The sequence below is a fragment of the Salvia splendens genome, chromosome 16, assembly GCF_004379255.2.
Source record: "Salvia splendens isolate huo1 chromosome 16, SspV2, whole genome shotgun sequence".
NCBI lineage: Eukaryota > Viridiplantae > Streptophyta > Magnoliopsida > Lamiales > Lamiaceae > Salvia > Salvia splendens.
The window spans coordinates 21208001-21221905 of NC_056047.1; the positions used below are offsets into that span (position 1 = coordinate 21208001).

Here is a 13905-nt window from a genome sequence, read left to right on the forward strand (position 1 = left end):
AAATGTTAACTGGTAATAAAATAGTAACAACAAAAAATATCAACACAATGTCAACATATTGGTAATACAACATCAACCATAGACACTAAGTTGATATTTTTTAATTGTTTTAATCATAGTTTGAAGTCAGTACAATATTTGAAGTTTGCGTTTGATTAGATTCCTTAAATACTAACAATTTATATGTGTGCGATTTCATGTATTGGTTAGAATATGGCTATTTATCCATTATTTTAAGTGGACTATAGGTTCAAGTATTAGAATTTTCTCGAAGTGTGCAGAAAACCAAAATTGAAGAATAATGAAAATCATATAAGAAGTTGTTAGAAAGAGGGTCACTACAACGTTGACATCAATGAACAACAAATTATGGGATATGTGAATTGAAATATGCCACCTCTTTATTGATTGATTGAAAGCCAAAAGACTTCCAATAACTTATACATATCAACATTATTTTTTCCAAGCATGTTAATCAACATATATAATTAGAATCACAAAATAAACCATATACTATATGTAAATTACAAAACCCTAATCATGATTAAAATCCACTCCTCAAACTGCTTAAAGGGGCTCTATCATCTTCACTTACACACTCATCTTGAAGAATGAGGGCTGATCCCCTATTGACATCGAGCCATTGCTTCACCTCGAAATGCTTTTGAGAACACGATTTTCCAAGAGCTACGGTTGTTAATTCAATAAAGTCGCAATACCAATTATCGTAACCACTTAGCACGATTATTAGTGTACATATGGGCCCACGTAAACACGGGCCTTTCCCCGCGAATAGGTCCGTTTCTCCTACCCGAAAGTAGTTGCCGCCAGAGCCCATTAGACCCCAATTTTTGAGGTTGTTGATAGGGAGTTCGTCGTTGTAGCTGTCTCCGATGAACAAGCTTACATTCGATCTAGTACCGCCCAACGGAATATTGCCGGTTTGCACATAGATTGTGTAAATGCAATCTGAGGAATTGGCCTACATGGAGTCAATTAAAAAAATGTACTAGTTATGACTAAGTAAAAACAAAATATTATTGTTTACATATAAAAATGTGACATGCTCAAACAAAATATTAGTGTACATATAAAAGCAGTGATTAAGAGAAGTAGGTTGATACTTACATTTGTGTTGATAATGAAGGAGAATATGATAAGGAAACTGAAGCTGAGATGTTTGATTTCCATGTTTCTTTGGATATTCTTATTTTGTGTCAATTATTGGAGTATATATATTTAGGTTTTCCTCCTATAATTATATTTACCAAAAGTTGAAAAAATATTGAAATTGAAAGTGAACCTGTAACGTCGCACTCTATATAGATAATATGGATTTTCATTAAAAGGTAGTCCACATATCAAACTATAAATAATCCTATTATCTAGTAAAAAAACATTTTTTTGTCCTTTCACTAAAAAGTGTTGTTATTGATTTGATTATTTATTTTTTTTTTGTGTCGAAGTGATTTCTCACGTTTTATTTTGTTGCATAACCGCTCGAGCTGTCATCTGATTTTCATTTGACAACTTCAGATTTAGGTCATTTTTAATACCAATAGTTTTTTACAAGAACATGATGGAGAATATATACTCTCTCTATTCTATAAAAAATAAATATTTTTTTAGATTATCCTATTAAAAATAAAATATTTATTAAAATAGAAATAATAGTATGTCTACTTTTTCATCCTACTTACTTTATTCTCTATTCATTAACTTATAAAACAGTACTATAGTAAATTTCGTGAATTTCATGTTGAAAAATAAATGTTTCATTTCTATTTAGACGGAAGGAGGATGAAATATCAAAATTTAAGTTCTAACACAAAATCCACAATATTTGTAACTCTTCATCGTAGCGGTACACCTAATTATATCATCATAGATCAACATAAGTACATCTATCCACGTGGCAAGGAATTAACATCCAATTGGATTTAATCCACAACATTATTGATTTCAAAGTCAAAAGAATACAAATTCTCATTCCAACTCCCCCCACGTTATTTATTTCACTGGACATCTATGCCCTCATACATTATCTAAATTACACTAATACTTACAAAAAAAAAATAATCAATAAAATTAATATCCATTCCTCAAACTAATACTTCTTGGTACATTATCAACGACGCACTCGTCTTGAATAATCACCGCCGTCCCGGCGTTGACGTCGAGCCATTTCTTGACAACAAAATGCTTCTGAGAGCACGATTTTCCAAACCCTACGACAATTATTTCGATACCCTCGCAATACCAACTATCGTACCCGTCTAGCACAATTGTTAGGCCGCATACCGAAGCACGTAGACACTGGCCTTTCATGGAGAATAGGTCGACTTCCCCCGGCCTAAAGTAGTGGTACGTGGACCCCATTAAACCCCAATTTCGAAGGTTGACCACAGGGAGTTCGGCCTTCGTTGCATCGTTCAAGAAGACGGTTATGTTAGAAGTGGTAGCGGCGTACGGAATGTTTCCGGTTTGCACGTAGATGTTGTAAATGCAATCGGAAGCATTGGCCTGATTTCACAAATCAAGAATTCCAATATATGGTTAACAAATTTGATAATTGTATAATGGAATTTGATATATAAGTCTAGAGGGAAAAGAGGGAGAGTTGTTTTAACTTACATTTGTGTGGACGATGAGGGAGTAGAGGATAAGGTGATTGAAGATGAGATGTTTGATTTTCATGTTTCTTTGGATTCCTTTATTTTTTTAGTAGTATCGTAGTATATATATAATTTGGGTAAAATCGAAATTGGGTCACAAATGTCACAATCATGCAGTGTAGATTTTTGGCGAAACTTCACGAGGGCCATTTTAATCAATAATACTCCGTTCATTTTAGAAAAATAGTCTCATTTTGTTATTTTAGATATTCATATATATAGTCTTATTTTAAAAATAGAAATTTTTTTTCATACCGCAACTACTTTTTCTCCTTCTATCTCTGACTTTTTTCCTACTTTTTCTCTCATGTCTCTTACTTTACCAATTTTTCATTAAAAGAGTAAATTATATAAATGATACCCGGGCAATAAAGGAGTGAGAGTAATATAATGGACATATATGCCCTTGAAGCCAAAAAATTGAAAAATGATACTGAAGATGATTCACTTCCCTTTTTAGTTTATCCCAACTAAGATGACTTATTACCAAAAATTAAACCATCTTTTATCTCTACCTTATCTCCTACTTTATTCTCTCCACTTTACTCACAAAATAAAGTTGTATAAATTCTCGTACAGCTCAAGTAAAGAGTCATCTTCCTTGGAACGGAGGGAGTAGAAATATCTCAAAAATATGCAAAAGGACCCAAATGTGATTACCCCATTGTCTAGGTACTATTGGTAAAAATAAAATTTATTAGTACTACAACAAAAGTGCAATTGCAATTGTCCAGATACCATTTATGTAGTTGACTCTATAATATAAATAAGAATACGAAAAAACAGTGATGTTATTGGATTTATGGTGAAACATGTACATCAGAAGACTTGCATAACAAATAAATCAGACGAACTGATTTGCTTGACCAATTATGAAATTAATTGTTTCTCATGTTAAACACATAATTACATGCCAGCAACACAAAATTTGTGCTCAAGGAATTAAAACCCTAATTCGTAAAAATACCACAATTTAGAATTACCAAATTGATTTTCCGAATAGTCGTTGATTGCTTGCTACATCTCAGCGTCATGATGCAGTACTGGACCATGAATCTTCTAATATGTTCCCCAATTCAGGTTATGACCTTTGGGTGAGCAAAACTTGTCAGAATTAAAAGCACCTGACTAGAAAGAAAACTGAAGTTCAGTTCTATGAAAAACTGAATATTCGTCTTGCCCTAAGAAAGGGGGCACAAAAATAGGAAAGTGCATATTCTTGTGGGACAGACTAAAAAGGAAATAGTACATATTCTTGTGAGACAGAGGGAGTATTAATTAGGCCACAAATCTTCTATTTAGTCCTCTTTATATAGAGTTATAATGGACCTAATTAGGGATTCACAAAGGTTAGACTTGTGCCAAACTTGTTGGACTTTTACTAATTAAAATTGTGTTCCAATTTAATTCAAATCCAAATATATTATTATCAGCGACTGTAGTATAATAATACTGGTTCCCGTCAAACCACGTTCCTCTTTAATTTATATTTTTCATATTTAAGATAAAATATCCATTACTAAATTTAAGTCTATTATTGGACTTTAATTAATTAATATATTTTTTCAAGAGTTGTCTATTTCAAAAACATTGTTTATTCTGCGTGGAATAAATTTCAACCGACCTGGTTTTTGAATAATAAAGCCTTTTCCGAACTCCTTTTGAGGATATGATCAAACTGGATCCTCTCAGCACGTGATTCATTGCAATAATAATACTACCACTTGTATACATTGCTTGTCACTACACAAGTTATCAAGATTCTTGGATTACAAAAAAACCGCACTATTTGATAAATAAAAGTAATGCATAATCAATATCATATACTAAATATTATGTCAATATTGATTAAGAAATAACAATCGCTTGTCTTTCTGTGCATGGAAATAAAAGACTTATCTCATGTATTAGATATTTTCAATGTTATACCACATCAGTATCGTTAGTTTCCTAAAACAAGGAAATTGGCGGACTAACACTTCAAGGTTAGGCAACTATGTTTTACATCTGCAAAGAACCGATGGCGTCACCTTTTCTAAACGTCGTTCACGGCCAATTAACTATGCAGAATTATTAAAGTTGTTTGCTTATACATTTAAATGTTTGAGAAACATCTTATAAATGCATAAGCAAACACAATGCGATAAACTTGTTTCTTCTCGTCTTGGGTTAAAATTAGATTTTAGAGTTTATTGTATTTGTATACAAGCAATTCTATTTATACAATAATGACACATCATTTCGCTTTGTTTCAGATTACCCAACTAATAGAGTTTATTGTATATACAAGCAATTCTTTTCAGAGACGGATTAAGTATTATATTTGTGAAAAATAGAAATGAAACACATGTTATTAAGTCTTTTATGATACTCCCTCCGCCCCTTTAAGTGATTTATAATCCTTTTGGGAACGTCCGAAGTTAAGTTAGTCCTTTATTTTTTTGGCACACTCTCTCTTACTTTTATTTCTACCTTTTCATTTATCTTATTTTATTATATCCATTTAACCAATAAAACTCTATTTTTTTAAAAACTCGTACCAAAAAGTAATACTCCCTCCGCTCCCCATTAATTTTCCACTTTGAAATTTTTGTCCATCCCCATGAACTCCCTACTTTCACTTTTTACAATAAATGATAAATAGGCTAGACATTCCAATGACTCATTTCACTTATATTTTATTATGAAATTAATATATAAAAGAAAACTCATACTCCCTCCGTCCACCATTTAAAGAACTCTTTTGTCATTTTAGTTTGTCAACGATTTATAAAACCGCTTACTTTATTCCACTTTTAATATGTGGATCTCACATCTCACCAACTTTTTACACTCACAATCTAATATAAAACTATTACTTTAAATAGATCTCATATTCCACTCACTTTGTCTTTTTACTTTTCTTTCCAAAGTCAAATAAATTTTTAAAATCTGTGACAACTGGCTCTTTAAATGATGAACAAAAGGTGTATTTCATTAATTTATTCAACTTATATTTCTTTATAATTCTTGAAACTCAGTATTATAATTAAAAAGGATAATTAACGAGGGACAAGAGGAAGTAGAACTGATAACATCAGACTTGAAATCAATCACCAAGATTTCGTTTTCATAGATCTTGAACAAAAAAACATTTGGATAAACTTTGACCAACGGACCATTTCACCCCTCGCGAAATCACGCAACAAATTAATCCCTTCACACACAATAAGGTCATTCCCGTCCTTTCACACATTCATTTATTCCCTCCAACAAAAACTAAAACCCACACTCACAATTCGGATGCAATCCATTTTTCAAAAACCCACAAATCCTGGGCCGGGAAACCCGACCCGAACATAAAACCCGGCCTCTCTCACATCAAATCACATCACCGCCACAAGCCTCGAATCGCCGCCGCCTCTCTTCCCATACGACTCGGAGCAGAAAGTCCTAACCGCAGTGAGCTCATACGGCGCCGTATCGGTGGCTAGCCACTGCTCCACGGTGAACTTCCTCTGCGCGCAGGCCTGGTGGACTCCGGTGGTGCTGACCTCGACGTAGTTGACGTACCACCCGTGACCCGACCCGGACCCGTCGGAGGTGAGATTCATGGCGCAGACCGGCCCGGTCAGGCACGGGCCCCTGCCGCTGAAGATGTCGAGGTTCCCTCTCTCGAAGTAGTTGTATCCGGCGCCCATGAGCCCGCCCCACGCCTCCAGATCTCGGATCCGGATCCCGTACCCGCCCGCGTCGTACAGGGTTAAGCTGATCGACGAATCGGTGCCGCCTTTGATGATCGATCCGGTTCTGACGTACACCGTGTAAACGCAATCTGGTTCATCCTGCATTTTGTGGATTCAATCGAATTCGGCATTGTTTCTAATCAGATCGATCGATTGACCGGAAATTGAAGCGATTGGCGATAGATCTGAACTTGTTTCAGTAGAGAGAGAGACTTACTGATTTGCATATGGTGAAGATGGAGAGCAAGAGGAGGAGATTGATGAAGTGGATGCTGCGCGCCATTGATGCTTGCTGTGGAAGCTTCTGGTGTTTTTGGTTTGGGTGAAGGGTGGGAGTGTGTGTTTATATTAAGGGTTCGTTTGTTACCCATGTTGGCCTAACATGGGTTAAGAAGATGTAATATCCAATATCAGGTTTAGTGATAGAGTTAGCAATCTCTGGCCTATGTTTGTTTGCACAGACACATATCCCCACCTCCATAAACACGCTGTTTGGTATGCGTTTACGAAACTAGAGATACAAGTGTGCATTCCCGATTTTATCCTCATTGTTTTTCAAAACTAAACTGCTGCATCAAAGACAAGGCAGGCACATAAACTCAAACCAAGAACTGAACTTCCATTCTTCAAGTAAAAGTGAGGGCAGTGACCAACCAACATTCTTCGGGAAGTATGAGGTGAAATTACGCAATCCTTGAGCCAGAAAATTAGGATGTTCATTAGCCTTTTCTTCACTTGGATTTGCACTAGTTTTCTCCCGGGCCATCTAATCTAAACCTGTGTAAGATAGTGAAGTTAAAAAACCATAAACAGGGTCGGTCAGTACAACTAAATTGTCCAACCATCAAAACAAGATACTAGCTAGCTATACAGATAAATCACTTAATTTGACATGGAATTCCAGCATAAATGAAATGAAAACAATCTAACACATATGTTCAAGTAATTTTATGAATTAAATCAAAAGTAAAATCTTGATTCAAGAATCTCTACTACATAATTGGGGAAAGCAAGGCTTTCGGTATAAAAGTGTTCAAAGAAGTCCAAAATTGCAAAAAGAAGCAGTCTTTAGAAACAGAAAAATCATGGGCTCTCAGCTAATATTCATCAAAGAATGAATACGCAAATACAATTATGAATCCTGGATGATAGATTCATACAGTTAGTTATACAAATTAAGCTGAGGAAATGTCGATTACCTTCAACAATCTACCACAACAATCCCAGAAAAGTTTGGCTATACTGAGTTCATTTCATTCAAAGTGAGATTCCCTCCTTTAAATAGCTGTGTTTCTCATCATCATCAGAGGAGGAGGAGCTACTGCCACTTGAGAAGTAAACCATCTTTATTAGAGAACCTGTAGATAATAAAGGAAAGATCAATGCAAAATCTTGATTGGTTCATCAACTCACTATTTTAAAACTTTGCATCACCGAGGGTACAGCTTTACAAAGTTGGAAATTATCAATAAATGAAGTAAAACTATACCAAGCAGAATGATAAATGATCTTGAATCCAAGTTGTAAAATTCGACAAGTCGAATTTAACATTTCCTCATAACGGAGTAACTTGTAAGAAAAATCCTACTACTTGAAAAGATTGCTTTTTTACGGGCATTTTCGTATAATTAAACTAGGAAGCGCCCAAATCACAATTGAAAATGGGAAAAGGGTAATCAATCGCAGTCGCAAATCAAACAAAAGCAACAACTGCAATTGCATATGAAGGATATCCAGCAATTAAACAAGCGATCACCTCCTATATCAAGAGAAAGATGCGAAACGTGATCACGATGACTGGACTTCAATTCCGAATTCGCAACATGAGTTCCAACAGTCTCCATCCCGTTGACGAATGAATCACGAAATTCGATTCGGCGGAGTCTCCGAGTAGCGACTAAATCATTTATACATAGAAATTGGTTAAGCCCATTATGAAATTATAATTCAGACGACCACCAACGGCAACCACGATGTTCGACCCAAACCAATTTTGTAGATGAACGCGTCGCGATACAGCAAGTGCTAGTTGATTGTGCTGCAATTTTGCCGATCCATGGAGTGAATGGAGAATAAAGGTCAGGGGTATGGAAGTCAATTGGGTGAAATGCCAAAGCTTCAAGCTCCTTTCTTCCTCCCTATCGCAGGTTAAACTAGAGATTGAGTTATCTGCATTTTGGTTTCCCGTGTCTACGTTTCAGTCGGGTCGTGGGATGGAAGATCCGGGTCAGGTAGATAGCTAACATGCCAACCAAACAAGGAAGTTGGGGTAGATAGGGAGGCCTAACATGGACTAACATGGGTACCAAACGAACCCTAAGATGAATTGAAAGGGAAAATGGAAAAGGTAAGGATAAATAGGCGATGCTGATTCACTGTTTGGAGCCAGATTTTTATTTTTAATTTAACGGAGTAGTATTTAAATATAAGTATAATGCTGTTTGAATTTTTCATGTGATTTCATCTGATATTTTTGTCTCCTAATTTTCGATCTACTTCTTAAATTGCATGTGGATTGATGGAGTACGTACTAAACAAGCCAGCACAAAGCCCGAGAAAGAGTATTAGTTCGGCATGACCAAAGAGTTCGGCTAAGAGTTCAGTTCGGCACAACCAAAGAGTTCGGCCTCAGCCTACAGCTCGGTAAAAGCCAACCAATCAAGCTCTGCCCTCAGGTCGGCATCAAGCTCTACTCTCAGCATCGGCAAAAGCTGCTCGGCAATACCGAACTGGGAGACACGATCTATCTAGTGGTGGACCCATGCAGGCTCTCAGTTCTCCACGACATCCACGACATAATTACTGATGATGTAAGCCACCGCCTAATTAGTGGCCATGCAGGATCTCATGACCTCCGTGACCTCCACGACTTAGGGTGGTGATGCAAGCCACGATCTCAGTTCTATATATAAACGGAACTTAGATCCGATAGAGGATTCACCAACTCTAGAGAGAAAATATCATATAGCAAGCTTGTATTTGTAAGCTGTAGAAAACAGATCAAGCAATACAACTCTGCTCTCTTTTCTTCCCGTGGACGTAGATTTACCTCAGTAAATCGAACCACGTAAATCTCTGTGTTGTGATCTCTACTTTCCTGCATTTACTACCACCACAAATTCGCGGACTCATCACTGGCGCCGTCTGTGGGAATCAGAGAACCAAATCTGTGATAAAGCGAATTTTTGACCCTTTTTCCACTACAAAAAAAAAAAAAATGCATGCCAGATCGCACAACTCCCGTGCCTCCGTCCGTGATGACCATGAGGAAGCTAACCCAGCAGCCCATAGCCTGGAAAGCAGCCTCGTGAGAAGTCTGTATCCAGTTCTCACGGTGAAGGAACAAGCGCTCAAAAGGTCCACACACCGAGTCTTCCAGCAGCCTGATTTGAATGAGGCTGTCAAGCTGTTCTTGCTGAGAAGCAGGAGGAGTTCTTAACCTTCCTGCAAAAGAGCCAACAGCCGAAGACGAAAACGGTAGATTCTCCTTCCTCATCCAGACATGAAAGTCACCACCGCAGTAGTGCCGTGTCTTCCAGGAAGAAGAATCCTCAACCCCGACATGTTCCTGTTTCTCCTCGCACCGGAATCACAGGAGAACTCCTTCTCCTCCGTACCGAAGAGATGTCGGGTTCGCCATGTACGGAGCATTAAAGACTCCGTTCTCGGACGATATCATCCGAACTCCTTTGCCGCGGAACTACCGGATACCGTCAACGACTTATGACGGGCTAGTGGATCCTCATGACTTCTTGGGATGCTATCAGTATAATATGGCCAACCAGGGTCTCAATGAGGTCCACATGTGCAAGCTGTTCCCCGAGCTGCTCATCGGAACGCCAGAAGGTGGTTCGACAGCCTTCCTCAGGACAGCATTCGATCCTACCGAGATCTAATGGATGCTTTTCATAGGAGGTTCTTTCAGAAAGCGGAAATCCGAATTACCTCGGCTCAGCTGCTTTCTATACGTCAAGGTCGCGACGAAAAGATCAGCGACTTCCTGACGAGATTCCATAAGGAGTGCCTACAAGTAGATAATCTCAATGATCTACTTGTCATTTCGGCATTCCAAAATGGAATCCTGCCCGGAGCTCTCTACAGAAAGCTCGTGGAGTGCGGCCCGCAAACAGCTCAAGAAATGTGGGACATTGCGGACCAGTTTTCCCGTGCGGATGAGGCAGACCGTCGAAAACGGTCTTTAGACAGCTCATCCCAAGAAGAGAAAAAGAAGCCCGATCAAAGCGGCCAGGTGCTTCCTCGCCGAACTCCTTTTGAAAGAATTCAAAGGGCACCGGTACAAGGCAGATTGGGGCCACGGCTCAATCCTGAGAAGCCGCCCGCTCAGTTCGTACCATTAAACAAGTCAAGAACGGAAATTTTCGAACTACATTCCGATATGTTCGAAAAACCAAAGCGGATGACGAAATCAGCCGCGCGGCGACCTCAGGATCAATATTGCTCCTTCCATCAAGCCCACGGTCATGATACCGAGGAGTGCCGAAATTTGGCTGCAGGTATTGATGTTCTTGTGAAAACAGGAACGTTAAAAAAATACCAAAGCAAGCAGCCGAAAAAGAACAAAAGACAGAGAGGTGCGAACTGCAATCCTCAGGATCCGAAAAGGCATGAGGATCCCGAAGACGACGACGAGCCGCAATATGATGGAGTAATCCTGACTATTGATGCTCTCCCTGCCGGGAAGACTAAGTCGTCCCTAAAAGCAGAACGCAGAGGTTCCAATCAAGAGGAGCCAACACATAAAAGGCTGAAGAAAGACGAAGTGATTACATTTTCAGATGCCGATCCCGTCCCGGCCATCTCTCCTCACCAAGACGCTATTGTCATTCAAGCCGGAGTGGCAAACAAACTGATCCACAGAGTATTTGTGATACAGGAGCGTCAGTCAGCGTTCTTTTTAAAGAATGTTTTGATAAAATGGAAGTGGATCCAGCTCGGCTCAGTCCGGCTCCACTTCCTCTGAAAAGTTTCGCCCAGGAAGACACCCGCCCTGAAGTATTATCAGCCTTCCGATCACGGTGGGAAAAGCGCCTACAAGCTCCAATACGATGATCGAGTTCTTTGTGGTAAAAGCTCGGTCCCCGTACAACATCATCCTGGGAGAGACTGGCTCAACACAGTGGCTCAACACAGTTCGGGCCGTTTGCTCTACTTATCACCTCACCATCAAGATCCCCACTAAAGGTGGGATAGCGGTCATCCGAGGTGATCAAAAGAGAGCAAAAGAATGTTTGCAGATTGCGCTTAAAAGTGCCGAGCAATCAGTTCGGCACCATCAAGCATAGCAATCACAGCAACCGGAGTCAGAGGCAAGCGAGATGGCCGAAGTCACTTCAGAGCCGAACTCAATGACCGTTCGGTTATACGATGACGATCCATCCAGAACGGTCAAGATCGGCTTCGCAGGAACGCCTCTACTCCGAGAAAAGACCATTCAGCTCCTCAAGGAGTACAAAGATGTCTTTGCATGGTCTTCGTTGGACATGACCGGAGTGCCCCCGAGGTAATCACTCATCGGTTAAATATTGATCCTTCAATCCGGCCAGTAAAACAGAAGCAAAGACTCTTTGCGGCAGAAAGAAGCCAAGTCATCCATGACGAAGTCCGCCAATTACTAAAAGCGGATGTACTATTCGAGGTGAAGTATCCTTCGTGGGTGGCCAATCCTGTCATGATCAAGAAAAAGGGAGGAGGATGGCGGATGTGCATAGATTTTACCGATCTAAACAAGCACTGTCCTAAAGATTGCTATCCCCTTCCGAATATAGATAAAAAAGTAGAAGCTTTGATCGGCTTCGAAATTTTCTGTTTTCTTGATCTATACAAAGGATATCACCAGGTGTTGATGGATGAGAGTGACGCTCCGAAACAGCTTTCATTACCGATTTCGGCATTTTCGCTTATAAAAAGATGCCATTCGGTTTAAAGAATGCCGGAGCCACTTATCAAAGGATGGTAGACAAGCTTTTTCGGCACCTAATCGGAAAGCAGGTTGAAGTGTATGTCGACGACATAGTTGTCAAAAGCAAAAGCACTTCGGAGTACGAAGACAACCTCAAGTCCACTCTCAACGTGCTCAAGAAAGCCAACCTCAAACTTAATCCCCAAAGTGTACCTTTTTGGTAGATTCGGGAAAGTTTCTGGGTTGTTGGGTTTCAAAGGACGGACTCAAGGCAAACCCCTCAAAAGTTCAAGTCGTTCAGGACATGGCAATGCCGAAGTCCATACATGACGTGCAAAGGCTAACCGGATGTCTAGCCGCACTGAATCGATTCCTTTCCCAAGCAGCCGAAAAGCAACTGCCGTTCTTCAAGGTGTTGAAAAAGGCACCAAAGTTCGAGTGGGGAGCCGAGCAGAAAAAGGCCTTTGACGAGCTCAAAAGTTATCTAGCCGAGCTTCCTATTCTCTCTGCTCCAACCGAAGCCGAAGTAATATTCTTATACTTAGCGGCATCGGATCAAACCATCAGCGCGGTGCTTGTACGAGAAGAAGGCCTAAAGCAGTTTCCCATCTACTTTACAAGCCGAGCATTAAGAGGTCCAGAAACAAGGTATCAACCTCTGGAAAAAATTGCTCTGGCGTTAGTAAATGCAGCAAGGAGACTGCGGCCATACTTCTACGCTCACAAGGTATGCGTCTTAACCGATCTGCCTCTTCGGCAAGTTTTGACCAAACCAGAAGCATCAGGCAGAATCGCCAAATGGGCCATAGAGCTGGGAGAACACTCAATCGAGTATCTACCTCGGAAAGCTATCAAGGGACAAGCCTTGGCAGATTTTCTTGCAGAAGCAAAGTTCGATCAAGCAATTCCTGTTATTGCCGAACAGAAGAATTCTGCCAATGCCGAACTAGTACAGCCCTTGGAATCCGAAGTAGAGCCGCCGGACTGCTGGAGCGGATTCGTAGATGGAGCTTCAAACAAGATGGGAAGTGGAGCTGGTATTTTACTTGTCGCTCCCGACGGACACGAGGTAACCTACTCACTTCGGTTCCTATTCCCCCAACTAACAATGAAGCCGAGTACGAAGCCCTCCTGGCCGGACTCCAGTTAGCGCAAAGTCTGCTCGTCAAATCTCTCAAAGTCCATTGTGATTCACAAGTCATAGTAAATCACATGTTGGGTACAAGTGAAGCTCGTGACGAGAGAATGAAGGAGTATTTGGACAAAGCGCAAAGCATCAGCCGAAGTTTCTCCTATTTTCGGATAATCCGCATTCCCAGAGCGGAAAATAGCCGAGCAGATAATTAAGTAAGTTGGCCTCAGATCCGAGCTCAAAGGCGAAGAATTATGCATCGAAGCATTGATGAAGCCGAGGTACATTCAGTATCCAGCTCGCCGAACTGGATGACACCGATCTTGCAGTATCTGGATCAAGGACAATTGCCCGAGGATAGGAGAGAAGCTCGGAAGATCACGTGCCGAGCACTTCGGTACGAACTTCATGAAGGAGTCCTCTTTAGAAAGTCTTACCTCCAGCCATTATTGC

The 13905-nt window shown here is 39.9% G+C and overlaps 2 protein-coding genes and 1 long non-coding RNA gene across 3 annotated transcripts; all 3 read right to left on the reverse strand.

Moving 5' to 3' along the window:
- Positions 1-375: 375 nt before the first annotated feature.
- LOC121771177 lies at positions 376-1183 on the reverse strand. The gene is made up of 2 exons (XR_006043953.1): positions 1129-1183; positions 376-982 (listed from the first exon to the last, which is right to left on the reverse strand). It is a non-coding gene; the product is annotated as an uncharacterized LOC121771177 (long non-coding RNA).
- Positions 1184-1923: 740 nt separating this feature from the next.
- On the reverse strand, positions 1924-2698 carry LOC121771182 (PLAT domain-containing protein 3-like). The gene is made up of 2 exons (XM_042167970.1): positions 2635-2698; positions 1924-2523 (listed from the first exon to the last, which is right to left on the reverse strand). Exons 1-2 carry the CDS (start codon positions 2695-2697, stop codon positions 2089-2091), a joined length of 498 nt encoding a protein of 165 aa, XP_042023904.1. The 5' UTR covers position 2698; the 3' UTR covers positions 1924-2088.
- A 3059-nt stretch (positions 2699-5757) lies between these two features.
- LOC121772532 (PLAT domain-containing protein 3-like) lies at positions 5758-8689 on the reverse strand. The gene is made up of 4 exons (XM_042169667.1): positions 8157-8689; positions 7600-7758; positions 6618-7177; positions 5758-6499 (listed from the first exon to the last, which is right to left on the reverse strand). Exons 3-4 carry the CDS (start codon positions 6681-6683, stop codon positions 6041-6043), a joined length of 525 nt encoding a protein of 174 aa, XP_042025601.1. The 5' UTR covers positions 6684-7177; positions 7600-7758; positions 8157-8689; the 3' UTR covers positions 5758-6040.
- Positions 8690-13905: the final 5216 nt, after the last annotated feature.